This window comes from Eumetopias jubatus, unplaced genomic scaffold, assembly GCF_037043125.1.
Source record: "Eumetopias jubatus isolate StellerSeaLion01/CBP00866 unplaced genomic scaffold, mEumJub1_p1.0 scaffold_7, whole genome shotgun sequence".
NCBI classification, from domain to species: domain Eukaryota; kingdom Metazoa; phylum Chordata; class Mammalia; order Carnivora; family Otariidae; genus Eumetopias; species Eumetopias jubatus.
The window spans coordinates 27,702,854-27,730,510 of NW_028274813.1; the positions used below are offsets into that span (position 1 = coordinate 27,702,854).

At 40.1% G+C, this 27,657-nt stretch overlaps 2 protein-coding genes across 2 annotated transcripts in view; one reads left to right on the forward strand and one right to left on the reverse strand.

The window, feature by feature from the left end:
• The first annotated feature begins 137 nt into the window (after nucleotides 1–137).
• ALDH6A1 (aldehyde dehydrogenase 6 family member A1) lies at nucleotides 138–21,465 on the forward strand. Its single transcript, XM_028100577.2, has 12 exons — nucleotides 138–293; nucleotides 8,352–8,408; nucleotides 9,629–9,703; nucleotides 9,883–10,044; nucleotides 10,271–10,349; nucleotides 10,768–11,070; nucleotides 12,515–12,636; nucleotides 14,434–14,623; nucleotides 14,834–15,015; nucleotides 16,426–16,605; nucleotides 16,878–16,976; nucleotides 19,451–21,465. The coding sequence occupies exons 1-12, from the start codon at nucleotides 243–245 to the stop codon at nucleotides 19,553–19,555; spliced, it is 1,605 nt and encodes a 534-aa protein (XP_027956378.1). The 5' UTR covers nucleotides 138–242; the 3' UTR covers nucleotides 19,556–21,465.
• BBOF1 (basal body orientation factor 1) overlaps nucleotides 2,336–27,657 on the reverse strand; it is a 55,167-nt gene continuing 29,845 nt past the window's right edge. Inside the window, exons 9-12 of the mRNA XM_028100574.2 lie at nucleotides 25,545–25,646; nucleotides 22,204–22,278; nucleotides 21,920–22,034; nucleotides 2,336–2,419 (exon numbers count right to left, since the gene is read on the reverse strand). Coding sequence (XP_027956375.2) covers nucleotides 2,336–2,419; nucleotides 21,920–22,034; nucleotides 22,204–22,278; nucleotides 25,545–25,646 — 376 coding nt within the window. The remainder of the gene's footprint in view (nucleotides 2,420–21,919; nucleotides 22,035–22,203; nucleotides 22,279–25,544; nucleotides 25,647–27,657) is intronic.

Genomic DNA, 27,657 nt, shown 5'->3' on the forward strand with positions numbered 1-27,657 from the left:
CAGAATTTGCGGAGGTGTGGGGGGCTAGGGCTCTTCCACTTCTGGCCAATCGCATATCTCCAAGACTGGGACTGAGGGGTGGAGTCAGGTGTTAGGGCGAGTGACTGGCTAGAGGAAATAGTCTTCTCCACCAATGAGGCGGTGCGGCAGGATTGCGGGGGCTAGGCCTGGCGGCCGTAGAGCTTCTGGGGAATCACCCGAAGTAGGGGTACGTAGAGGAGGACAAGAGGCGGCTGAGGACCATGGCGGCGGCACTGGTGGCAGCAGCGGCAGTGCGGGCCCGGATCCTGCAGGCGAGTGAGGGTGGTACCGAGGGATCGCGAAGCTAGGAATTACGTCCTTTCTATCCACTCTCTGAGCCAAAAAACCCTTCTTAGCCAACCTTCCTGTTCCCACCGGACCCGTGCGACCCGGTCCCACCCCTCACTTATTATCCGCCCTCGTTGGATGCTGGACTGTCACCCCTGGCCTGCTGCCCTTTTACTCTGGGAGGTTCTCCTTATCTGGCCCTGGCCCACTCTCCTCCCCCAGCCCTGCCAGTCACTGCAGTCAGTCACCCTTGCCCACACTTCTCGTGGTCCCCTAACCGTAATTCCCTCTCTCTCACCAGAAATTCCCTTTTCTGGTCACCTTTGTTAGCGCTCTTTCTCCTGCCCAGAGCTACCAGATTGTTCCCCTCCCCCGACCCTACTTCACTGTCCATAATCCATGGTAAAGGAAGGAAGCACACGAGGGGGAGGGTCAGTGAATGAACTTTGAATCTCCTTCTAGAAAGCTTACACCAGGTTTTCCCCAAAAGCAGCTATTTTCTGAGCTGTTTTCCCTAGCTGTGGCTCTTTATATTTTCCACAGGCTGTAGACTGTTCCTTTTCTTGCCAAGACCTTAGTTAGACTTTTAGCAAAGTTACAGTATTCATGTTGGTGGTAAATAAGGACACATAGTTATGCTACCTGTATGTCCCAAGCACATGCCAAGGACTAAACATCTCTTTAAAAAAAAATGATAGAAAATGAGCTGAGGGACACCTGGGTGACTCATTCAGTTAAGCATCTGCCTTCGGCTCAAGTCATGATCCCAGGGTCCTGGGATCGAGTCCCGCATCTGGCTCCCTGCTTGGCGCGGAGCCTGCTTCTCCCTCTAAATGCTGCTCCCCCTGCTTGTGCTCAGTCTCTCTCTCTGACAAATAAATAAAATTAAAAAAAAAAAAAGAAACTGCCTCATACATAGAAATAATTCTTTTTTTTAAAAAAAGAAAAGGTGAGCTCATCTTTTAGAGCTCATCTCTAAAACAGATGATAGAAAATAAACAGGAATTGTTAATTCCAAGTTCCTAACCCAAAGTCAGCTCCTAGTTTATCAACACACCCTCAACACTGGCCCATAGTAGGGATTGGGTCCTTTCTGAAGCTACCCTAAGGAGAGGTGGTAGAGCTAGAGGAGCTGCATGCCTGAGGCCTGTGGTTTCTAACTCTGTTCACAGCGTTTCCCCAGTTTTAACAGCCTAGCAAGGACTTAGAGGGGGAGATTTACTGCCGGAAACATTCTCCAACCTACAAGAAACAACATTGCCCTTCTTACTTGTTACATCCGTCCTGGGAACTTCTTTCTCTATATTGCTGGACTTTTATTTATTTTTATTTTTTTAAAAGATTTTATTTGACAGAGAGAGGGAACACAAGCGGGGGGGGGTGGTGGGAGAGGGAGAAGCAGGCTTCCCGTGGAGCAGGGAGCCCGATGGCGGGGCTGGATCCCAGGACCCTGACGACTGAGCCACCCAGGCGCCCCATGGACTTTTAGATAATATTAGTACTTACCAGGTTGCAGTGAGTTCTGCAGAAACTTACACATTTGTAAGATTCTTAGTAAAGTCAGCAAAGGTTCGTGTTTAAATGCTATTTAATGGGACAGCATGGAGAATGGGCTGGAAGAGTTTGTCAGATAATCTGGCTTCATTCAACTATTTCTTGCTGTGCTCCTAGTTCTATTTTTCTAGTATCCTTTCTTTTTTTAGTAATAGGGATATAAACTTTCTACCCTGTAATTTCCATTACCAACTTATCCTTGAAATTTTTACTAAAATTGACTTTTTTCCTTTGCCTCCCCACCATCACAGTGAGTCACTGATAGCCTTAAGAAGGTATTTGCCCTGGGATGCCTGAGTGGCTCAGTCAATTAAGCGTCCAAATCATTTTGGCTCAGGGTTGTGGGGTGGAGGCTCTGTGCAGGGGGTAGAGCCTGCTTAAAGAGTCTCTTCCACTCCCCACCCCTCCCCAACCTTCTCCCTATCTTTAAAAAAAAAAAAAAGAAGAAGAAGAAAGTATTTTGGCCTTTAAATCAAGGAGAGGAATCTTCCTTCCTATGTAGTTTATTGTGGAAACACACACTATTTCCTGATTCATTTGAAGAAACTGGGTTGATCTGGAAAAGAACAGAAATAGTAATCCTTAGCCAAAGAGGAGTAACTGTAACATATGAAACTTTGATAAACAGTAGTCTAGGGGCACCTGGGTGGCTCAGTCGTTAAGCGTCTGCTTTCAGCTCAGGTCATGATCCCAGGGTCCTAGGATCAAGCCCCATATCTCGTATCGGGCTCCCTGCTCGGCGGGAAGCCTGCTTCTCCCTCTCCCACTCCCCCTGCTTGTGTTCCCTCTCTCGCTGTCTCTCTCTCTCTCTCCGTCAAATAAATAAATAAAATCTTAAAAAAAAAGCACTCTAGATTCTGACAGTCGTGAATTTCAGAGGATCGTCAAAAGGATCTGTAAAGGAAAGAGTTCGTGTTTTCAGTAATTTTAAGTACATGTGGTCCTTGATGTTCAATGGCTCAACTTAAAACTTTTTGACTTCATAAAAAAAAAATTTTTTTGACTTCATGGTGGTGTGAAAGCAATATGCATTTGTATTAGGAATTTTGAGTTTTTATGCCTCCCCACCCCGCAGTGCAATGCAGTATGATCCTCTTGAGGGACGCTGGGCAGGTGCAGGGAGTGCACGTGGCTCTCCGCCAGCCACATGATCACGAGGTTAACAACTGATACACTTATAACCATTCTGTACCTGTACAGACATTCTGTTTTTCACTTTCAGAACAGTGTTCAGTTAATTACATTAGCTATTCATCGCTTCATTATAAAATAGTCTTTGTGTGAGATGATTTTGCCCAACTATAGGCTAATGTAAGTGTTCTGAACAGTTTAAAGTAGGCTAGGCTAAGCGATAATGTTTGGTAGGTTAGGTAGATTAAATGCATTTTCAACTTACAATGGGTTTATCACTCACATTCAGAGATAAGAAAACCAGCCTTAAAGAGACTCTGACTTGCCTCCGTGACGTGGTTTAAAGAGTAGAGGGTTTACAATCATACTTGCATTCTTTCCCAGCTCCACCACTTTTTTTTAAAGATTTATTTATTCCAGAGAGAGAGAGAGCATGATCAGGGGGAGGGGCAGAGGGAGAGAGAGAATCTCAAGCGGACTCCACACCGAGCTTGGAGCTTGATGCTGGGCTCAATCTCACAACTGTGAGATCATGACCTGAGCGGAAACCAAGAGTAGATTGCTCAACCAACTGTGCCACCCAGGCACCGCGCCCCCCAGCTCCACCACTTTCTAGTTTTAAGAATATTTGTGAAGATTGGAATTCATGAATATAATAAATGACCTGACAGTTAGGGTGATCCAAGGTCTCCCAGCTGGTGACTGATGGGCTGAGAATTCAGGACTTAAGTCTTGGTATCTCGTTTTGTGTCAAGCACTGCACTGTCCCCAGGCTTTGGGATGAGAGAAGGAAATACAACACTCACTGAATGCTCCTCTATTATAATGCTATGGTAAGTGCTAACAGTAGGAGTGCTCAGAGTACTGCAGGGCTGTAGGGAAACAATCCCAAATTCAACTTGTTCAGTTCAGGAAAGATTCCAAAAGGAGTTCGCTCCAGGGTTGAGTTTTGCAAGACTAGCAGACCTTCAGCCAGAAGGAAAAGGGAGTGCCTGATAAAGGAAATAGCAAGTATGAAATAAACATCTAGAGAGGAAGAATTTTGGTGTGATGGGATGGAGGATAGTTTCTTTGACAACAGTGAGTGTTTCTTAGGAAATGAAGATAGGAGATCCAGCCTGTCAAAAACTATAGGCTAATGTTTTATTATGCCAGATGCAGTGCCTCTTATGCCCTCTTAATGGCAGGGAGACTGTGTGCAAGTGAAAAAATAAAACTAAAAACTAAGTGGCCTAGAATGCTCATGTTGGCTGAGCTGTACATTTTCTGCCCTGGAAGAGAGTATACATGAAACATAATTAATACCAAATGATGGCTTGGTGAGTACTCATTCTTTCATTCAGCAAAAATATTCCTGACTGCTTACTCTACTCCAGGAATGGTGCCAGGGGCTGAGGACACAGCCATCTAGTGCTCTAAGGGGAGACAGACTTCATAATTAAACAAACTATTATTCCACAGTGTGGTATCAGAAATAGAGGAGTTTAGGTGTTACATGAGTGCTATAATCTGGTGTTGGGCCTGGACTTGAATTGTGACTTAAAAGCTTCTGACTCTGCTACTTCCCCTATCACACTCAGAAGTTAACCTTGTTTTCCCTACTTCGGAGGCAACAGAAACCATCAGTTGAGAACTTCCCCAACTTCCTACTAGCAAACATACAAAACTGACCTGCACTAATACCCCAAATGATGGCTACATAGGGAGCTAAGGAGTAGGAGTGAGCCAAGCAAATGGGATGAAACAATTCCACGCAGGAAGGGGCAGCATTTACACAGGCAGAGAGAGCACAAAACATGTTACAAATGCCTGCAGCATAGACTGCAAAGAGGGAGTGGCCAGCTGTGAAACTAGAGAAGTAAAGATGCTATGTGAAGTCTTCTAAGCAACATCAAGATTAGTCTTTATCTAAGAACAGAGGAAAGCCAGTGGAGCTTTTTTAAACAAGGGAGTAATCTGCCCAGATTTGTGTTTTATTCTTTTTTAAAGATTTTTTATTTATTTATTTGACAGAGAGAGACACAGCGAGAGAGGGCACACAAGCAGGGGGAGTGGGAGAGGGAGAAGCAGGCTTCCCGCTGAGCAGGGAGCCCGACTCGGGGCTCGATCCCAGGACCCTGGGATCATGACCTGAGCCGAAGGCAGACACGTAACGACTGAGCCGCCCAGGCGCCCCCAAATTTGTGCTTTAGAAAACCCCTCTGGCTATGGGGTAGGAAACCAGATTCAGAAAGCTTAAGACTGGAGGCTGGGGGATCTGTTAGGAAACACTTATTGAAGTTCAGGTGAGAGACAACGATGATAGAGACTGTGGTGATGGCAGGAGGGGCAGAGAAAAAGGACTGTGTTCCAAGGACGTCTAGGAGGACAGATTGCCAGGATTTGTTTGATTCACTGTGGAGAGAGAGAGGGAGAAGTTGAGATGACATTCAGGTTTCTTCTTGGGTAACTAGGTGCATAGTGGCCCCCTTCCGAGGAAGGTGAGGAGTTCAGCTTTTTCAGTGTGCACCTAAATAACATCCATGCAGAGACGTGGTGAAGACAGTTAGGTGGGTATTATCTGAAAAGGAAGAGCTGGCTAAGAACTGCAGATTTGGGCATCATCAGAATCTGGACCGTCAAGCCACAGGAGTTGATGAAATCATCCAAGGCGAATGTGCAGAATGAGAGGAAAAGGCCTAGGACCAAGCCTTGAGGAATTTAGTTAGTGGCCAGGTAGCAGAGGATGAGTCAGCAAAGAAGGCAGAGAAGTGGCAGAAGAGATATCAGGACATCCCCGAAGACAAGTGAAAAGGGTGTGAAAAAGTCCAGTACAGGAGCACTGGGAAGAACCCATGGGATGTAGGGAGTCACTGGTGTTTAGTCATGAAGTTTGGAGTGGATTGAAGGGTTAGTGGGAAATGAGGAAATAAGGTAATTAGCAAAGAGAATCCTTGCTGTTGGACAGAGAGAGGTTTAAGTTTCAGGAAAGAAAGGATAACTGGAAGTGTCTGGGGTAGCAGGCAAGGTGGGCTTTAGAGCACAGGTGCAGAGAGAGCCTGCAGTTAGAGGACAGGAACCTCGTCAGTCAGTCCACAGACACTAGTTGTGCACTTGCGTCTCCCAGTCACTTAGCCCCCACGGGGCTTGCTAGCTAACTGCTCCCTTACAAGAGGAAGGGAGGAGAAAAGAATAGGTATCGGTCAGCTTCGTGGATTTGCTAGTAAGAAGTTGAAGTTCTCATCTGATGGTTTCTGTTCCCTATGAAGTAGTAATAACAAAGGTCAGCTCTTGAGAGTGAGAGGGGAAGCAGCAGGGTTGGAAGTTTTAAGAGAGTACATTTTGAAATAGCAAGGAGTGAGATGAAGCTTTGAAATAGCAAAGAGTAAGAGCAAATAAGTAGCAGGGAGATAGAAGCAAGGAGATATGAGAGAATAGCAAGGAGATAAGAGAAGTTTTGAACTAGCAAGGAGTGAGGGCAAAAAGTATAAAATATAAGAGTAACAACTGAGTGAGCACCCACAACTTACTGTTTTCCATATCTGGACAGTGTTGATCACAATACCTGTAAAGTAGGGGAACAAGACAGATGGAGCGCCTACCTTCGTGGAACTTCAGTCTTTGGGGCAACAGACAAGTACCCAGGCAGTTACAACACAGACAGATAAACCTGATAGGGCAAGTACTAGCTGCTAACCTAGTCTGGGGTGGGGGCAGTCAGCCACCCAGTGGACCTTTCATTTGTTCTATAGATATTTGTTAGACACCTACTATGTACCAGGTACCATGGTGGTGTTGGGAATATGGCTATAAATAAGACATGGTGGACTCCAGAAGAGTGTTTAGTTTGAAATAGTTTTTGTGGGGAATGGGAGAGGAAGTGGATGAGGCATTTGGAAGAATTGTCTGCTGGCCCAAAGGACTTGCATCCTTTCCCCTGGACAGTCCTGCAGGAACACAAATTCTTGCACTTCAGGTAGCCCTAAACTCTTTGGTTAACATGCCTGTCTTCAGACAAGATAAAAGATTATTAGATTACAGTTTTCCTTTATATCCCATTCCAAGTGTTTCAGTTTTCTCACTTTGACTTGAATATTCTTATATCAACTTCCATAGCATATATACAAATGAGTTTTTTATTGTAACTGACCCCTCCCCCCTCCAACTTGCTGATTATATCCTATTAAATGTTACCTATACAACACATTCTTTTCCTACATGTGGCATTTTTTTTAAACAGCTTTCTTGAAATAAAATTGACATAAACTGTACATAAAGTATACCATTTGATAAGTTTTATATTTGTAAACACCTGTGAAAACATCATCACAATCAAGATAGGGGACATAAACATTACCCCAAAATGTTCCCTCTTACCCCATCTTCTGCACTTCCACCATCATCCCCAGGCAACCACTGATCTGCTTTCTAACCCTGTGGATTGTTGGCATTTTCTAGTTTTATATAAATGGAATCATACAGTGTGTACTGTTTTTATTTATTTTGTGTGTGTGTGTGTGTATTGTTTTTATGTCCAACTTCTTTCACCCAGTATAATTGTAGTTATCCATGTTATTGCATGTATAATAGTTCCTTTTCATTGCTGAGTACTGTTACAGTGTATGGATATACCTCATTAGTTTCCCTATTCAGCCCATCCAATGGTGGACATTTGGGTTGTTGCTAAGTTTGGGGCTATTACAAAGCTGCTAGGAGCATTTGTGTTCAAGTATGTATATGGGCATATTATACTTATATTTGACACTTGGTTATATACTATCTGACATTTGACACCTATTGTGTTAGATGCCATCTAAGAGCTTTCATATTGTTAAGATTTGTGGTGACTACCATTTTCCAGGCCAAAAATTAGAAAAATATGGTCTAATAAAAAAAATATTTTAAAATTAGGACTGTCCTGGGCGCCTGGGTGACTCAGTCATTAAGCGTCTGCCTTCGGCTCAGGTCATGATCCCGGGGTCCTGGGATCGAGTCCCACATCGGGCTCCCTACTCAGCAGGAAGCCTGCTTCTCTCTCTCCCATTCCCCCTGCTTGGGTTCCTGCTCTCACTGTCTCTCTCTGTCAAATAAATAAATAAAATCTTTAAAAATAAATAAATAAATAAAAATAAAATTAGGACTGTCCTGGAAATTGAGGACATGATCATTATGGTTTCTTATTTTCTCATAGTTTGCTGTACCTCATAGTCTGATATCTTTTCTCTTTAAAGCCTATATGACCCTTAAGAGCAAACACTGAGTCCTTTTCCATATACCCACAGTAACTAGTGTAATGTTAAGTATATGGTAGCCATTTGCTAAGTTTTTAATAACGTTCTGTTCTCATTTACCAAAATAATCGTTCTTTTACTTCACAGGTCTCTTCCAAGGTGAATTCCACTTGGTATCCAGCATCCTCCTTCTCTTCTTCAGTGGTAAGTTTATTTGGCACTGAAGTTGGACTTCTGAGAAGGAATACAGTATAATTTGGGGGTATTAACATAATTGTGATCTTAACATAATTGTGATCAGAATATATGTGAAATTTTCTATCTTGGTTTTCTTATCTAATATGTTTATTATATGTCATAAACATTTTCAGTATTGCAAAATGCTCTTTATAGTTATGATTTTTTTAAGATTTTATTTATTTATTTGACAGAGAAATAGAGAGCACAAGTAGGCAGAGCGGCAGGCAGAGAGAGAGGGAGAAGCAGGCCCTCCGCTGAGCAGGGAGCCTGACTCAGGGCTCAATCCCAGGACCCTGGGATCATGACCTGAGCCGAAGGCAGACGCTTAACCGACTGAGCCACCCAGGCACCCCTATAGTTATGATTTTAATGGCTGCATAATATTCTATCAAGTATATATAGCCAGAATTAACTAAAAATGTTCCCATATAACAGCTAGATTGATTCAGTTTTTCAATAGTATAAAGCAAACATTTACTTATATAGTTTTTTCCTTCTTTTAGATTATTTCCCTTCTGAGGTAAGATTACTATGTCAAAAAATACAGACATTTTCATGGCTTCTAGAGGTTTTATTGATCCTGCCAGATAGTTGTCCTCTTCTTCACAGTCTTTAAAAATTGTTCTTATAGAACTGTCAGCCATTTGCAGTACCTAAAATCTAATAAACAAGGATAGGTGCTCAAAATCCTTTTTATTTAGAAGCACACACTGTAACACAGTAGTCCTTCACCTTTTTTGGTCCACAGCCCCCTCTGGAAATTTAATGTAAGCAAGCTACTTCTCAGAAGAACTACACACAGACAAAACTGTTTTTTAAAAAAATCTTTTGATCATAAAGGTAGTACATGCTCATGGTGACGTGACAAGGTTAGCTGGGTGAACAAGTCATACTAGCTAATCTTTGTTAACACAGAAGCTGCTACTTTTTTAGTATAAACTTCAAAGTGACATAAAGTTCCACACTGATTGCAGGGAATTTTCCTTTCTCAGAGAGATGACAGTATTGAGAGGCTCAGCCACATCTTAATATACACTATAGACAAGTACATTGTGTATCTCTTTCCAGTGGTAACATTTCTAGAGAACAGAAGATTCACTAATCAACCCTGAATTCCTTCCTCTTTGTGAAAGGGAGAGAAGCAATTAACTGATACAAAGTTTTATGGGGTTTTTCTTTTCCAGCCAACTGTAAAGCTCTTCATTGATGGGAAATTTGTTGAATCCAAAAGTGACAAATGGATTGACATCCACAACCCAGTAAGCAAAGCTGCTTTGGGACTTAAGCTGGCTAGCCTAGAATTCTGGGACTGTGGTGGGAAATGAGGGACCTGGGTGTCGGTCATGTGAAGTACCTAGTGCTCAGCTTCTGTGACTAGATGAAAAATGGAGAAGGTAGAGCAGGGGCAAAGGTGTGATGTGCTGCTTTTTCCTATCAGGCCACCAATGAGGTCATTGGTCGGGTTCCTCAGGCCACCAAGGCTGAAATGGATGCAGCTGTTGCTTCCTGCAAACGTGCTTTTCCTGCATGGGCAGATACCTCAGTGTTAAGCCGCCAGCAGGTCCTGCTCCGTTATCAACAACTCATTAAAGAAAACTTGGTAAGAAATCAGAATGGTATCATTTTCCAGACTGTTGCCTAGGATACTTGTCACACCCACAGAAGCCCTTTCAGCTGCCCTCCATAACTCTACAATCCAGAAAGACACAGATCATGGCTTTCTCCCTTGTACTACCTCTCCCCCAGTTTTGTTCTTCCTTGGCTACCTAAGAACTACAAGGAGGCACATCCTTGCATTGGTTTCTATTTGTGTGTTTTTTCTCTAGAAAGAAATTGCCAAGTTAATCACGCTGGAACAAGGAAAGACCCTCGCTGATGCTGAAGGAGACGTATTCCGAGGCCTCCGTAAGCTGGGAGTCCCTCTTGGGGAAGTTCAGGAACCCTTTGGGAAGGAGCAAATAAAGATGAGAGGCAAAGATCTCAGAATGGGAGGTTACTTCTTCCTCTATATAGATTTTGCTACCCCATGATATCTTTTTTAATACTTGTGGAAAAATGGCAATATTTCTCAGGTATGTAGGAGATCAATTTACTTCATTTATTTTACTTGATCTTCCAGTAGGTATATGCATATCACTGTCTTTTTTTTCCCCCATTGGGAGAATCTCATTTTGCCTATCTCCTTCATGTGGAAGGGCAAGTCAGTGTTTCTTCCCTCTGTCATTGGCCTGAGCCATTCTCTAGGCTCAGGAATGACTAGAGCATGACACAGCTGAGTAGTTCACAGTGGAGAGCTGGTGGCCTGACTTCTTCTCTGTTCCAGAGGTGGTTGAGCATGCCTGCAGTGTGACGTCCCTCATGCTGGGAGAGACCATGCCATCCATCACCAAAGATATGGACCTTTATTCCTACCGTCTGCCTCTGGGGATATGTGCAGGCATTGCTCCATTCAACTTTCCTGCCATGATCCCCCTTTGGATGTTTCCCATGGCCATGGTGTGTGGAAATACCTTCCTACTGAAACCATCAGAGCGAGTCCCTGGAGCAAGCATGCTTCTTGCTAAGTTGCTCCAGGACTCTGGTGCCCCAGATGGAACACTGAATATCCTCCATGGACAACACGAAGGTAACTGCCCTTCTGTACATGGCACTTAATCTGGCCACCAAAAAAATAAAGGTGTTGAGTGGTGAAGGTTGAGTGGTTTTAGGATCAGGCATCTAGGGAGGAAGGGATTTACTAACAGTAACGTCCGTTTTGAAGGTAATGTTTGTTGATACATCTCTGTGTGCTAAGGTGATTAACTGGGGAGTAGCAATGCTTCTTGCCCTTACAGAATACAGTGAGACAAAGTATAGATTAGGTTAAGGCATAGATACAAGAGAAGGTTTTCTCTTCAGTACTGAGAGGGTTTCTAGATCTCAGAGAGACTGAAGACATTCTAATTCACGTAGTAATAGCTAACACTTAAAAAGCACTTCTGTGTTTCAGGCACTGTTTCTAGTGCCTTTCAAATATTATCTGATTTAATCTTTATAACATTCCCTCAAGGTGAGTGCTGTTGTTTTTCCATTTTACAGATAAGAAAACTGAAGCATAATGAAATTAAGTAATATGCCCAGTCACACTGCTAGAAACTGTCACAGCCAGAATGTCAGTACCCAGGAAGGCTGCCTCTGGTTTTTACTTTTAAATACTGTGCTATATTGCTGTTCACATGAGGGCACAATAGTATTTGAGAGTCCCAGTATATAGTGACAGTTAAGGAAATATCACATTCTTAAAGGATAAAAGGAGGAGTTGAGTATTAAAAGGCTGCTATTTTGGAGGAAAACAGGAGTTGTAGCCTTCGGAATTAGAAGTAGAAATAGCAAATGAGAAAAATAATGAAATGGAAGAGGCCAAATAAGAATTAGTAGTTTAAAGAATTTAAGAGACGGAAGTGCCTGGGTGGCTCAGTCAGTTAAGAGTCCGACTGTTGGGATTTTTTTGTTTTTAAAGATGTGTTATTAGAGAGAGAGAAGGAGAGAGAGAGTAAGCGTGAGCAGGAGGGCAGAGGGAGAGGGAGAGAGAATTTCAAGCAGACTCCACGCTGCGCAGAGCCTGATGCCAGGCTTGATCTCACAACCCTGAGATCACGACCTGAGCCAAAACCAAGAGTCGGAGGCTTAACCGACTGTGCCAACAGGATGGCCCCCCATCCCCCACCCCTTGGTTTTGGTTCAGGTCATGATCTCAGAATCATGAGATAGAGTCCTCTATTGGGCTCCGTGCTCAGCAGGGAGTCTCCTTGGGGTTCTTCCCCTCCCTCTCCCTCCTCTTCTACCCTCCCTCACCCGCTCATGCGCATGCATCTGCATGTGCACAGACTTGCTCTCAAATAAAATAAATGAAAAATCTTAAAAAAAAAAGAATTTAAGAGAGAGAAAGAACTTCAAAATGGGAATCCAGGATAGATAAATAAAAGTATGGAAACTTCTCATTCACAGCAGCGGGAAAGGGGGAATTTGCTATGTCGAGAAGCCCATAGCCACTTGTTCCTTTGTGGTAATCATCTCTTTTCTTCTTAAAGCTGTAAACTTCATTTGTGATCATCCGGATATCAAAGCAATCAGCTTTGTGGGATCCAACCAGGCAGGAGAGTACATCTTCGAGAGAGGGTCAAGACATGGCAAGAGAGTTCAAGCCAATATGGTGACTTCCTATTCCTTTTCCCACTAAATCTGTTTTATATATTAAAATTACCTACAAACAGCCCTTCAACAGAGGGGCTACTATCCCACTCTAATGCCAGTGTGTCTTTACTCCCATTTCATCCTGAATATCTTCCCTTTAGCCATGAACCTTGTGATGAGTTTTATCCTAAGTGACTTTAATTACCTTTTTATCTTATACACCTAATCTTGATGACAAAAGGCACCTTTCTCCCTAAGAATGTTATTCAGATTCTTTGGGCTCTAGCAGTAACAGCTGGATTCTGGTTCTGGCCCTGTATCTTTCTTCATACCATGCTTTGTAGCCTTTATCCTTCCTTCCTTCCAAGGCATATCCTAACTACTGTACTGTAAGATATGCTTTTCCTAAGAGTCCAAGCTATTTAAGGTACTGGAAAGAGCCAAATATCCCTGTATGTGAGTGCAGTTTACTTGGTTGCATAGTTTTGCTGTTCTCTTACTAGCTCCTTGCCTAATACATAGTAATTCTTTGATACTAAATGTAAAGTCCAGTTGCCACTTTCTCACCCTTTGGTTACCGTTGCAGAAAGGATAGCCACCTATGCACAGGCTTGGAAACCATTCCTGATATGACTACTTACTTCTTTTTGTGGCTGAATGTCTTTTGGCCAATCTGACTTAAGTCCCTCCCAGTTCACTACAGATTTATTGAGTGTATTCTATGCCTAACAATATACTATGTGTAATGGGATAAAATTAAGTAGCAGACATGGTTAACTATCCATGCACTCCATTATAGTTGTACAGTAGTCCCTCTTCATCTGTGGGGCATACGTTTCAAGATCCCCAGTGGATCCCTGAAACTGGATAGTAATAAACTCCATGTATACTCTATTTTTCCTATACATACATATTTAGATAAATTTTAATTTATAAATTAGGCACAGTAAGAGAATAATAACTAATTATTATAGAACAATTTTAACAATACACTGTAATAATATGGCCTCTCTTTCAAAGTATGTTGTTATACTTTACTCACCCTTCTGATGATGGTGATGATGTGAGATGATAAAATGCCTACATTATGAGATGAAGTGAGGTGAATGACGTGGGCGTTGTGACATAGCTTTAGGAGAATCATCTGCTTCTGGACCTCAGTTGACCTTAGGTAACTGAAACTGTGGAAAGTGAAACCATGGATAAGGGGGGACTACTGTATCTGGAAACATATGTATGGAAATGACCATGTTATCCTACATAGCTGTGTATCATGAGGCTTTGTATTTAGAAGCAAGCCAATTTGGGGAATCTCTTTCCAGAAATGGTGTATCAAGAGATCCACCTAGTTTGCCTTACAGCTAGCCACTGGCATTATTACTGGCAGCCCTTTGTTTACATTGCTATTCATATAATTGGGAATCCCAGCAGACAATAGACTGTTTCCTGTCTAACTTAGGAAAGAGAGGAGTTCTTGGTTCTCCAGTGTCGTATTTAGCCTCTCAGTTTAACTGAATGTGATTATATGGCTGAAGGTTTTGTTTTGTTTTGTTTTGTTTTTTGGTAATGGTTTTGATCTAAATAAACACATATCAGCTTGTCAGCTAAGAAAGTAGGAAAAAAAGTAACCTGGAGACTCTCTGTGCTACCACGACTTCAGCAGTATCAAAATGATAATAAATCTAACCTCAAAGCAACAAAGGGTAAATTCTCCCTATTCTTAAATTCTCATTTGAAATCTCAGATTCTTCACTTAATTTCTTAGCCTAATTATATTTTGCCAAGGAAGATTCATGTACTTTCTGTATTTCCTTAGGGAGCCAAGAACCATGGGGTAGTCATGCCAGATGCCAATAAGGAAAACACCCTGAACCAGCTGGTTGGGGCAGCATTTGGAGCTGCTGGTCAGCGCTGCATGGCTCTTTCCACAGCAATCCTTGTGGGAGAAGCTAAGAAGTGGCTGCCAGAGCTGGTGGAGCGTGCCAAAAACCTGAGAGTCAATGCGGGTAATCAGTTATCTGCCTTGCTCCTTTAGACTTTGCATCTGTGGCACTAAGTCCTTGGTTTTAGCATTGGCCTTGACTAATGGGAGGAATCACGTCTACTCTTTAACCATTGCCTCTCTTTATACTGTACTTGCCATTTGGATTCATCTTTGGTTAACAGTCATAATTTATGATAATGAAGACCTTAAATATTTTTGTGTTGTTTTACAGGAGACCAACCTGGAGCTGATCTTGGCCCTCTGATCACTCCCCAGGCCAAAGAGCGAGTCTGTAATCTGATTGATAGTGGAACAAAGGAGGGAGCTTCTATCCTTCTTGATGGTCGAAAAATTAAAGTCAAAGGCTATGAAAACGGCAACTTTGTTGGACCAACCATCATCTCAAATGTTAAGGTGAACAACTCTGGATTATTTATTTCACAAATATGAGCACTAAAGGCACCTTAGAGGCTATGGAATCTCATCCTTCCAATTTATAAATGAAAAGACATTTAATAACTGAGACCTCGGCTCTTGCCAGGATTCCTCAGTTATTTTATCTACAGTCTGAATGAGTCTCCTATCCTGACTCCCAACCTCCTTCCACTATACCAGCGGTTGGCAAACTTTCCATAAAAGGCTAGATAGTAAATATTTTTGGCTTTGCAAGGATATACAGTCTCTGTCACAACTACCCACGCTCGACGTTTTAGTGTGAAAGCACATTAACATTGTGTGGCTGTGTTCCAATAAACCTTTATTTGTGGACAATGGAATTTTAATTTCAAATAATTTTTCACGTCATGATTGATTTCTTTTGCAGCCATTTAAAAAACACAGAAACCATTCTTAGCTTGTGAGCTGTTCAAAAACAAACAGCAAGCCACATTCAGCCCATAGGCCATATTTTGCTAACCCTATTTTATATTTGTTACTTATTTAATGTTAGTTTTTTTCTTCCCACTCCTTGTTATCCAGCTTATAGCTATTACAGTGTCTCCATCAATATATCAACCACTCAGTATTTATTGAGTACCTACTCTGTGCTGCATCTTCACCAGAAAGATACGAAAGAAAAAGAGTTGCTGTCTCAATTTTTATTTATTGAAACTCTGCAAGTCTCTCAGCTAAAATTAATGACTAAATTGAGGTTAGGAGGCTTTTTTTGAAATTCATATGTCCCCACTAATCCCACTATAATCCTGAATAATTAAGAGTTGAATGTACATGTAGTAGAAATTATGAAATCTCTAGTCACAGAACCATAGGGGAAAAATCCACTTATTAGCAACAAACACAGCTGACTAGCTGCAGTGGAGAAGGATGTTTTGAATGTTTAATGTGACCTGATATCAAAATATAATTGTACAGACTCATTTCGGAGGCAAGGGAGTGAATGAGAATGAATTGTTTATGTTACGGAAAACTTAGCACAGGTTTTCTTTAAACAGAAACATTCCTGTGATGTTTTCAACCTATATTTGATTTATAAAAAATGAATTTTCATGTAACTTTTCAGTAACATAATAATTGTATAAACAGGTTATGCAGGTATAAAAGAGGAAACTAGTGATGGGTCATGGGACCTAAAACTACAGTGCTTAAAAGACAGGAGTGTAATTGTTGTTAATAGGAGTTTCAAGTTGTTTATATGATTGGCAGCTTGGAAGATGGAAGACAGCAGGAAAGGACTCTTTTTTTTAAAGGTGGTTTAAAATGAAGAGAGGTTCCTAACATGAAAGCTGTCCATGTAAACAGTGGGTAATAAAGTACCAGATAAGCATCAAGTACTGACTTCTTTTCTGGATGCATCACTCCTGGCAGCCAACTATGACCTGTTACAAAGAGGAGATTTTTGGTCCAGTTCTTGTGGTTCTGGAGACAGACACTTTGGATGAAGCCATCAAGATTGTAAATGACAATCCATATGGAAACGGAACTGCTATCTTCACCACGAATGGAGCCACTGCTCGGAAATATTCCCACCTGGTGGACGTTGGACAGGTTTGTGAACAGGATTTTTAGGAGATTCTTGTAGCCATGTACTGTTTCCTATCTGAGGGAGATGGTAAAGTGATCAGTCGCTGCCCCTCTCATTTCCCATGATGCCCCATTTCTTCCTCAGGAATCAAAGTTCGTGTGTGGGATGCAGGATGGGGTAGAAGTTGGGGTATTTAAAACTGGTCTCTGTGATGTCAGGCATTTGTGCTTCTAGATGGTGAGTTCCTTTGTTTGAGTCCTTTTCTTTTACTGGATGTGGATTTGTTCTGCTTTAGGTGGGGGTGAATGTCCCTATTCCAGTGCCTTTGCCAATGTTCTCATTCACCGGCTCACGATCTTCCTTCAGGGGAGACACCAATTTCTATGGCAAACAGGTAACTGTAAGAAAACATTTTTTCCTCTAAGAAAGTTTCTTGAACATACTCAGGAACAAGGATTCTGCAAGGAATGGCCTGCCAGTAGCTTTTGTGGGGTCATACGTGTTCAGCAGCACTTGTCAGGAGGTCCCCTAGAAAAGATTTACAAGGTAACAAAATTTTGCCAAAGCTGCTCCTTCCTGAATAACTCAAGGCAGCAAGGTTTTGGGGAAAGAGCATGAGGAAATCTAAGCCTTCACGTATTTCCTTTCCTCTGCCTGAGATCCTCTCCTCCTGCCTCCCCTCTTTCATTTGACTCTTAATCATCTAAGTTTAAAGCATGGATTCCTCCAGAAAATCACCTCTGACTCCTCCCCCTGCTTCCTCAGTGCTGTGTTGGGTATGCCCTCCTGTGTTCCCATTGCACATTCTTCTCCCATAAGTTATTCATTTACAAAATTTTTACTGAGCACCTTCTTTGTACCAAACCCTATTCTGGGCACTAAAAATACATCACTGAACAAGGAAAATAAAGCACATCTGGAACTGAATGGCCTGGTTTCAAATTCCAGCTCATCCAGTTATTAACTGTGACTTTGGGCAATACCCTGTGTCTCAAGTTTCTTATCTATAAAATGAGAATAACAGTAGTACCTATAATTCATAAGGTTAGTAAGATTAAATCATCACTATTACCACATCCTTCAGCAGATACATATTTCCTAAGGCAGGAAGAGGCATAGCAGGTTCAAATAGCAGAAATGGGCTGGGGCACAGAGAATGAATGAGAAAGAGAGTGGTAAGAGATGAGGTTAGAGAGGTAAGCCGAGAGAGTCCTGTCAGGCTGTGTAAGCCACAATAAGAAGTCTTCATCACACCATAATTATTATTTACTTCTTAATTGCAGTACCTGGTGCAGAGCAAGTGTCCAAATATGTATTGAACAAATGGCTAATGGAACTTCTTTGTAGCCCCATAGTGATAAAACCATTTTGGAACCTTCAGTAATTAAATTACATGTTTCCTATACAGGTCTCTTTTATAGTTCAATAAAAAAATGAACAGTGCGCATCGCATAGCAGAATGTAATGGTATGACCAACTGGTTAAGAAGATATTTTGGTTATTTAGAGGCAGCTTATTCAGTTTGTGCATTAGTCACAGGTTTTGTAGAATTGACTAGTTTGATACTATTAACAAAAATTTCTTTCAAGGGAAGCAGAGTAAAACTCTTTTTCTCCCCTGTCTTGGTTTAATTACTGTAAGTCATCCTGGTAAGTGAGGTTTCTTGAAGGAAAAGACTGACCCCATATACAGTTTGAAGTCTTAAATTCTTAGGTAATCAAATTGCCATTTTGCATCCTGGAAAGAAGACTTGAAGTAGATAAAAATCTCTCAAGTTTTTTCAATATTTTAACATGACCCAGGTTTTATCAAATAATTCTAAAAGAGTATCTTAATCAAGCTAGTTGCTTTTTTTCCCTAACAGTATCTTCCTAGCTTGCTAGTATTTTTTTTTTAAGATTTTATTTATTTATTTATTTGAGAGGAGTTGGGGAGGAGCAGAGGGTAGGGAGAGGGACAAGCAGGCTCTTCGCGGAGTACAGAGCCCCCACAGGGCTCGATCTCACAACGCTGATACCATGACCTGAGCCAAAACAAAGAGACGCTTAACTGACTGAGCTACCCAGGCGCCCCTAGCTTGTTAGTGTTTTTTGTATTAGATCTTAACAGTCTATTCTTTTTTGCTCAAGCCTATTCTTACAAAATAAACTGTATATATAAAGTCTTAAATATGCTGAATTTTTTTGGTTCACATTATAGGTGATTTAGAAGTGATTGTATATAATATCAGACATTTTACTTTAGATTTGTACAATATTATGGATTTTGCTACATCAGTATAGAGCTATTTATCACTGACAGTTGTCAGAAACGGCCTAAAATGTATCTCATCCCTTTGTGCCTTTTTCTTCTTCTCAGGAAGGAGAGAAAAACTAACAACTATTGAATAGCATTTACTTTGCTAGGATATTTGTAGATCATTTCATTTTCCCCTCATAGCAATGCTGTGTTGGGCAATAGGTCACAGATATGGCCCAAAGTTACGTGGCAGTCAGTAAGGAGGAGAGGCAGGATTTGAGCCATGTCCCAAGACCTCAGAGCACGTGATATTCAGCCCTAGGAAAAGAATGAACTGCAAGTTTAACAGATTACATTGTTCAGTTTTTCCATTTAGATCCTCTTGATTAGTTTCAACATAATGATAGCTAAGGTTTGACTATTTACCATGTGGGAGGTATTATGCTAAATGTTTTAAATAGATCATATATCTTATGAACAATAGGTTGAATTTTGGTTGTACCAGTTCCTCAAGTGGGAACATGAGTAGCACTTCATACCATCTCCTTCAAAAGTTGATTGAAAGAGAAATCATGAAACCCTCAGGAATATATGCTAACTCTATTTTTTTTTCCCCTTTGTTCTCTTTAGGGCATCCAATTCTACACACAGCTAAAGACCATCACTTCTCAGTGGAAAGAAGAAGATGCTACTCTTTCCTCACCTGCCGTAGTCATGCCTACCATGGGCCGTTAGAAACAAGTTTGTTCTAGACTCAGTCCACCCTGAGTAATCTCTCTGTATTCTTGACCAACTTCATTTGCCAACTTTGCTCAAATCAGAACCCTCGGACTGGAATACCTGGTAACTAAAATCTTTCTCAAGACCATTAGCCCCTGCAAAGTTGCTCTAGGGAGATTCCTAGTGTAACTCTGAAACCAGATTTTCTTGCTCTTCTTACTTCAGTTTTTGAGGAAACTGTTTTTACTGTGAAATGCTTACATGGAATGAGAACAGAGACCTATTTTCTAGAAGTTCTCCCCTTTTCTGATGACTAAAAGGGAAGATATAAGTGTATGTAAAGAAGATCTTCCAATAACTAGAAGAGGGCCTCTTGGATGGGGAAATAGGACAGAAATAATTCACCCTTTGGTTGATCCTCAAACACAGTCCCATATAAGTGGCACTGGGGGAGACCCCTCTGCCAAGCTTTCTTGAGCCTCTCATTTATCCCACACTACACAGGACATAATCCATTTCTATTTTCCCACAGTTGTGACAACTGCTTTCTTTTCTGCTGAATGGCACTTTGTCCTAGTGATTCATGACCAGTAATTCTATCATTGTCACTGTTCCTGCTTCTTAAAATCACTTCTCAAGGATACCTCAGTACACACTGGATAAATCAACTTTTTGTTGTGTGTACCAAGCGTTAAATTTCAGATTTGGCTTCAATAGTCATTAATGTTTCAGTCATTAATTCAGATGCAAATGGAGTTTTTTTAAGAAAACTATTTCAAAAGTTTTTTAGGCTCAGAGATCAAGGGGTATTCTAGCCATGAAAGTGTGCAAGACTCTTGCCTTAAGTAAGTATAGCCAGATAGTACTTGCCAAATTTTTTATGCTGTTCTTTCTTCTTGCCTGCATTTCCCATTAGTGATCATTTTTAATGAAAGAACTCTTAATGTAGAGTAATTGCCTGGGGCCTAAGAAATTTCAAGGCTCTTCATGACATGAAATAGTAAAAAAGAAATGCTTTGACAGATTCTTTTGCTACCATTAATTCAAGTGTCTTTATGCTTTTTGTTTCTTTTGATATAGCTAAACTTTAAGTCACAACATAAATTGATGAGCTAAAAAAAAAATAGATTCCCATTTGAATCAATCTTTTCTGATACAGTTTTTACCCAGTGAACTAGGAGAAGGCTGCTGGCTCTGGGAGAATAATCTCTGGTCCTCAGCCAGATGACATAGGTCATTTGTTTTTCTGCTTCCTCATTAGTCACTTGGATAATGTTAATCTGCCCCGTGGCAGTGATTTGGTGAATTAAGGATAGTGAAAATTTTGAAAACATTTGTGCAGTTGTGGATTTTAAGCTTATTACTACCACTACTAGATAGAATGTCAGAATCTTCATTTAAGGTGACTGGAACTTATACATTTATGACCCTAATGGGTTTTGTGGGGTTTTTTTGGGTTGGTTTTTTAAATTTTTTTATTTTCCTTCCTAAACATGAGGCAGTAAAAATGTTTAATTTGGTAATAGAATACCCCTTGTTTTATCTCTACTTATCACAGCTGGCAACTGATAGTGATATTTAATCCAATCCAACAACTATACGCTGGGTTGAATGAAAGGTCATATTGTCTAAATTCCAAGTGGAATTAAATATAATACCAGAGATTCCTAAGTTTTCCTTATATTTAAGGGAATTCACTTTTTTAAAAATACTGACGCATCAGAATTGTGTTGCTCTAATTGGAATCAACTCATTTGGCTAGCTACTTGCTACTTAGAAGAGTTTCTTGTTTCTTAGATGGAAAAAAATCTGCAGTTATATTCACACTAGTAGCAGCTTAAAATTTAGTATTTTATTTTCTTTTTGCTCTGATGTGGCCTCATTTGAAATTTCTGAGATCCTATGTTGTACTAATTGATTATAAATAACAAATTACAAATAAAAAGCTCCTAAAAAGAAAACCTGGCTTTTTCTTTTTTAATAATGCCTTTCCTAATAATGCCTTTGTCCCTAGCTTGTAGAGACTCAGACTTCCCAACTCTGTTCAAAGCCAAGAGTTATGTGGTCATTATGTTTATTCCTACATAAAAGATAGTACATACTTTGGCTAGCCTGTATGTTTCACAAGGCAATTTATAGGTTTTCCACATTTACTAAAAGAGGCACAAATGTGCATTTGCATTAAGTATAATATGCCTGCCATAGTGTAGATATGTTATAAAAATGTCCACGATCTCATATTAGTGTTATTACTCATTTCACTGATCCCTGAGAGCTCTTGGCTAGTAGAGAAAAGCACTATGACTTAACAAGAAGTTGCATGGGGGAAAAAACAGCAGTTACTCTGTGTATTGTTTGGTTAGATTATAGATTCCTTACTGTGTCAGACTCTTGTGATCCTTTCTGAATATTGGGTATCATCACTTCACCAGAAGAGTCTGAGATTGGTACTTGCTGAGTGATGAAGGTTTGATCTTGAAGCTTACTGTCATCCCTGTAGTAATAACAAAATGACAGGCCTGTCAGCAACCACATACACATGGAACTTGGTTCAGAACAATAGACTTGTCATGTAACTCCCACTCAGTTCTAGCACATATAAAATGTCCCCACAACCATTGTGATCAGGCTCACAGTCATTGCTTTGTCAAGAGAGCTCTTACCCAAATTCCTTTGTCTCTCCATCATCAGAAACAACATGGTCTGGAACTGGGGGCCTAGAACGCTGGCTGTATTTCCTGTGGTAGGTAAAAGTTAACAATGAGTTAGTGTCTCCTCATGCCCCATATTTCAACTACACTTTTAAAGTGCTAAATGAAATGCTTCAGTTGGATGTGCTGCTTATTTTCAAAACTGAGCTTTACACACACACAGAGGCAGTATAATGTTAGGCAAGTTAATATAAACTTATTTTCTCTTAAAGTTGAGACATGTTGAACTTAAATGGAAATATGGAGATGATCATGATGATGATACACATAATAACAGCTATTAATGGTGATGGTTAAGACTGAACCAGAGTACAGACCAGAAACATGGCCAGAAAAATTCCCTTCCCACAAAAAGAACCTCAGAACATAGAAAATTTACCCAATGGAGATACACCCTGTAGGAAATTTCTCCTTTTACATTGGAGTCTGGTTTAAGAACAGGAAATAATCATATCACTAATTCAATATTCTAAAGGAAAGGATTATACAAAGTATAATAGGTTGATTTGCCAGCAGATAAAAACACATATTCTACTCCTAAAACTGGTCCTCAATTAGGTACGTATGAAAGCAGGATAAACCCATTCAAAATATGGTCATATTAAATAGTCTCATAATGATGCATTAAAAAATGTATTTTGGATACTATTAGCACCTGAGTTATAGCCACAGTGATTGCTGATGCACTAAAGAGTACAGTTTATTGGTTATACTCCTTGACTTTGTTTTAAGCACGAAGAAAAATATCATACTGTTAGAGTCACAATCATACAATCAACTGAACTCATAAACTTTCTAGTTACTGTCCTTGCCTTGACATTAATCATCTAATTCCTCTCCCCTCTGGCTTGAGCTTTCTCATTAAACTCATCTTCACCTCACATTTCACCATTCTATTCCCATCTTTTCCTTTCATTCCAACTCTGGCATGAGATTCCAACAGGCTTAGACTTGTTCCATTGTGGCCAGATTTAAGTTCATTGCTTTGGTGTGAAATATTTCTACTCAAATTCCTTTGTTTTTCCAGTGTTGAAAACAACACAGTATGGAACTAGAACTCTGGTTGTTTCTTGGGGTACAGAAAAGTCAACTCACAATGAGACAGACATTCTGTACCTGTAGTCTGGATTCCGCCTCCACCTCTTAATAAAAAACAAAAACAAAAACTTTGGAAAGGCCATTCAAAGTCCTCCATTTTCCATTTAACCTATAATTCTTTAAATTCTGCTCTTTTCGTCGTCCTCTTACTTGTTCTCCTGTTTATTTTAGTGGTTATTCCTAGCCTCAGCCCTTTACTCTTCTACCTTCAGACTAAAAATGCTCAAATCTCCCTCCCTAAGCTCACCTGTACTCAAATCCCTATTTACAAATGCCTTATTTTTCACTTCAATATATTGCCATTATCTCCAATTCAAATTGAAAACTCCTTGCTATTTCTTCTGCCCAGAATGTTTTTTTCCCCCACCCTCTGCTCCTATTTACCTTTTAGACATCAGCTCAAGCTTCTACTTCCTTAGAAACTTTCCTGAACTCCTCAGTTAGGTCAGATTCCCCTAATCTAGGCTGTTACCACTATAAACCACTCCTTTGAGCCAATGTCATAGTTCTACTTTCATATTTGTGTGATGATTTGAATAATGTTTTTCTTCCACATAGACTATGAACTCCCTGAGATTAGGAATGATGTCTTTATTTGCTCAACACTATATCCTCAATAAGTAGTAGGTACCCAATATGTATATGCTATATAAATTCGTGGACAGATTAAATAAAATTTAAACATTTCCCTCACGCTGGCTTTCCAGATTTTTCATTTGCCTTTCATACCACCATTCTTGCATTTCTAAGCTAAACACTTTAAACTTTTACACTTTGCTTTCTTTATTCCTTTTGTCTTTTATCACCAAGTCCTGTTTCTCCTTCCTCAGTGTCTCAGTTTGTCCCTTTTCTCTGATGGCTTCCATTCCCGCCTATACCCACACCGCCACATGTCCAGAGGAGCATGACGGCTTCTGCGGGTTCCCAACTCTACTTCTGTCCTGCGGTCCACCTTATGTGTCACTGCATCAGGTTCAGGTCAGCTCTGAGAACAGTGGCCTGTGAACCCTTCCAGTAAGACAGTATGAAAGTAGGGCTTATTGCTCTTGTATTCCTTCAAGGCAGAAAAAGAAAGTGTGTTACACTACTCTAGAATGTACAGTGGCATAAGATTTGGGTTTTTCTGCATGGTTTTTAAGGCTCATCATAATTTAATCTATAGATCCAACCGTGTTTTTAATTACTGATTACTCTCTAGTACCATCAAATTTCTTCAAGCTGGGAAGTGTTTCCTCAATGTCCCCCAAACACCCCACCTCCATTCCTACCTCTGGGCTTCTGCTTAGGCTGTGTATTAAGCCCCTTGACTGATGTACCCTTCCCACTCTGTCTACTACTCTCTCCTGCAAAGCACCCTGCAGTCATACTCTTTCAGTCTTCCTGACTGAAGTCTTCCCTGACTACTGTAGGCCACTGACATATTGTCTGAACTCCGATGATACTTTATTGTGCCACCTAACTTTTTTCTTTGCTGTTTGGTTTTGTTTGGGCAACTAAATTATAAACTCTTTGAGATCAAGGGCAATGTCTCTTAATTCCTTTGAATGCCCATAGTAACTAACATAGTACCAAGCATGTAAGCAATTAATAAGTGGTTGATTTATTATAGCTATTTTATTGTTCACTACCAGTGTTACAGTCACCGATAAAACATAGAGGAGAAAGAGAGTGAAATGAATCATTAAAAATAATTACTTGGAATATCTGTGGATTTCTGTTTTCTTTTCTAGGTCTTTTTTCTTGGTATTAGACATTCTCTTGATTAATAATCAGCTTAAAAATCATTTACTTATCTTTGCAAACCAATAAAATCCTAACAATTACACCATGCAAACCAATAAAATCCTAACAATTACACCGTGCAAACCAATAAAATCCTAACAATTACACCGTGCTTCTCTTCGGTGACCATTCATTCAGCTTAGCAATATTGTACCTTCTCAGCAAGCATTACCTTCAACCTCTAAGCTGTCTCTTTCCTCTCCCCTTTAATTCTAACTCATCTTTCATTTTTGTGCTTATTCATTCATCTCCCATTCTTCATCTCTGTGAGTGGCAGGTGCTAAGCAGTATGACCGCTTGATATTTGGTCCTTTTCCATTCCTTTAATTCTAAGTGAGAATAAGTTCATTGTTCCTATATGGTTTCTAGGTTTGATAACAATTTGGTATTTCACTACAGAAATAAGGAGTTACCTAGGAACAAAACCATTCATTTTTGCAAAAAGCAATCTCAAGACTTTCTCCTTCTGCTCCCAGGTCAAATCTCCAATATCCACATTTCCTTGAATATCGGTCCTGAAGAATTTCAAAGATAAAAAATGAAACAAAAATATAGCCAAAGTAAGCATCTCATCTTTTTAAAAAATATGAACTATGTAAACACGAGAAAATTTCCGAACCATAAATGAATATTAAGAGGCTTCCAAATGTAATGACTACAAAGCAAACTGTTTCTGCTACAAAATCATAAAGTTGAAAAGGGTATCAATATGCTAGCCATTCTGAAATGTTATGTAGTCATTAAGATAAAAATAAGAAAAACTATAATAAGAAAAAGGTTTGTGTTCAAACAGCAAGCAAATAAGCAAAATAGAAAGTTGTAATATAACATGCATCGAGATACAAAAGGAACAATACAACAACAAAACATTTACAAGGTGAGATTATTGCTAAATTCCTTTTAACAACTTTTTGTATCAGATATTTTGCTGTGAAAACAGAGTGATAAGAGGTATATTTAGAAAATAACACATAACTTATCTAGCCTATTTTCTTAACTCCAAAGAAATCTGCAGCTAAGCTTTCCAGGCAGGTCTTTATCTATACTATCACTTTACCAGAGGATTCGTAGTCAATTTGCTATTTATGAAAGCTGGCTGACACTGTAGAGAATACTGATGTTGTACAATGGAAGAAACATTTTTGCATACAGGTCAATTGGGGTAGTTTTCTTTAAAAGTTTAGGTTTTGGGCGCCTGGTGGCTCAGTTGGTTAAGCGACTGCCTTCAGCTCAGGTCATGATCCTGGAGTCCCGGGATCGAGTCCCGCATCGGGCTCCCTGCTCAGCAGGGAGTCTGCTTCTCCCACTGACCCTCCCCCCTCTTGTGCTCTCTCTCACTCTCTCTCTCTCTCTCAAATAAAAAAAAAAATCTTAAAAAATTTTCAAAAAATAAAAGTTTAGGTTTTGCCTTATGAGCACCGTATACTTCAACTTCCCTTCCCCAGTCTGCCTCTTAAGCAGATGATGTAATATTTTAATCACCATTTCTGCCCTGCTGGTACAGGCAATAGAACAGTGCAGTTAAGATGAGAAGTTGTTCAGTAGCAAAAATGTCCCAAAGAGGGCAGAAGAGGAAGAGCCCCAATAACAGTGTGGACAATCATTTTATATACCTCCCTCTGAAAACTTACTTACCACTTTGGAGACAAAAATATAAAAGAAACTGCTTTATGTATGGTAGGGACTCAACTTGCTTGACATATTAAATTAAAAAAAGGAAATTACAGTGAACCTCTTGGTAATAGAAGTAACAGACTTCTGAATATGGCAAAAAGTTTTTAAAAGTCATAGTATGGATATTTTTGAAGAAGAGTCTTGTCTTTCAGAAGCCACTGGCCATGTCCAACCTTCCCAACAGCTATATAATTTAAAAGAAACTACAAATTCGTCCATTATAAAACAAAGCAGAAAACTCATTTGGAAGCACTGTTAACAAGATGTTTAGTACACAGTAGTAGGGAGTCCTTTTAAGTTTCTTGAGTCAAGGCCTTGGAAGAACCTAATTGCCCTGGGATATAAGACTTTTTTTTTTTCAGAATAATCTTTAAAATGCACTATAATTTATGGGTTAAGAGTGCACTGACTGACAAAAATGCTAACAGGAAGCAATCACTGTATACAGTCTCCAACTGTCTCAAGCATTCTGCTACCTTTATTATTATAGTGGCAGTAGATCTCCGGAGTATATTTTGGAAACTTGGGGGGGGACTTTCAGTTAATACAATAATGGGGAACCACTACTAGATGTCCTCCAATCCATGGGACAGTTCTGTACAATAAAGAATTATTACAAAGAACTGTTATATTGGTTTTTTAAAGTATATGTTTAGTTAGATATTATTACCTATGAATTTCATCTCAGAATAGTAAAGGGAACATTACAAAATATTTGTGAAAGTATGCTATAAAAAATGTTTAAACTGAATCTGATCAAACCTTTATGAGTTTACAGAAAGTAAAATAAAAGAACACATTAAAAGATATTACAATGACATTCTATGGAACAAATGATCAGTCTCTTTAAGA

Coding starts and splice junctions, on each gene's coding strand:
- ALDH6A1 (XM_028100577.2), top strand. CDS start 243: ATGGCGGCGGCACTGGTGGCAGCAGCGGCAGTGCGGGCCCGGATCCTG. Junction 10,045..10,270: donor AACTCATTAAAGAAAACTTG/GTAAGAAATCAG, acceptor TTTTTTCTCTAG/AAAGAAATTGCCAAGTTAAT. Junction 16,606..16,877: donor ACCTGGTGGACGTTGGACAG/GTTTGTGAACAG, acceptor GTTCTGCTTTAG/GTGGGGGTGAATGTCCCTAT.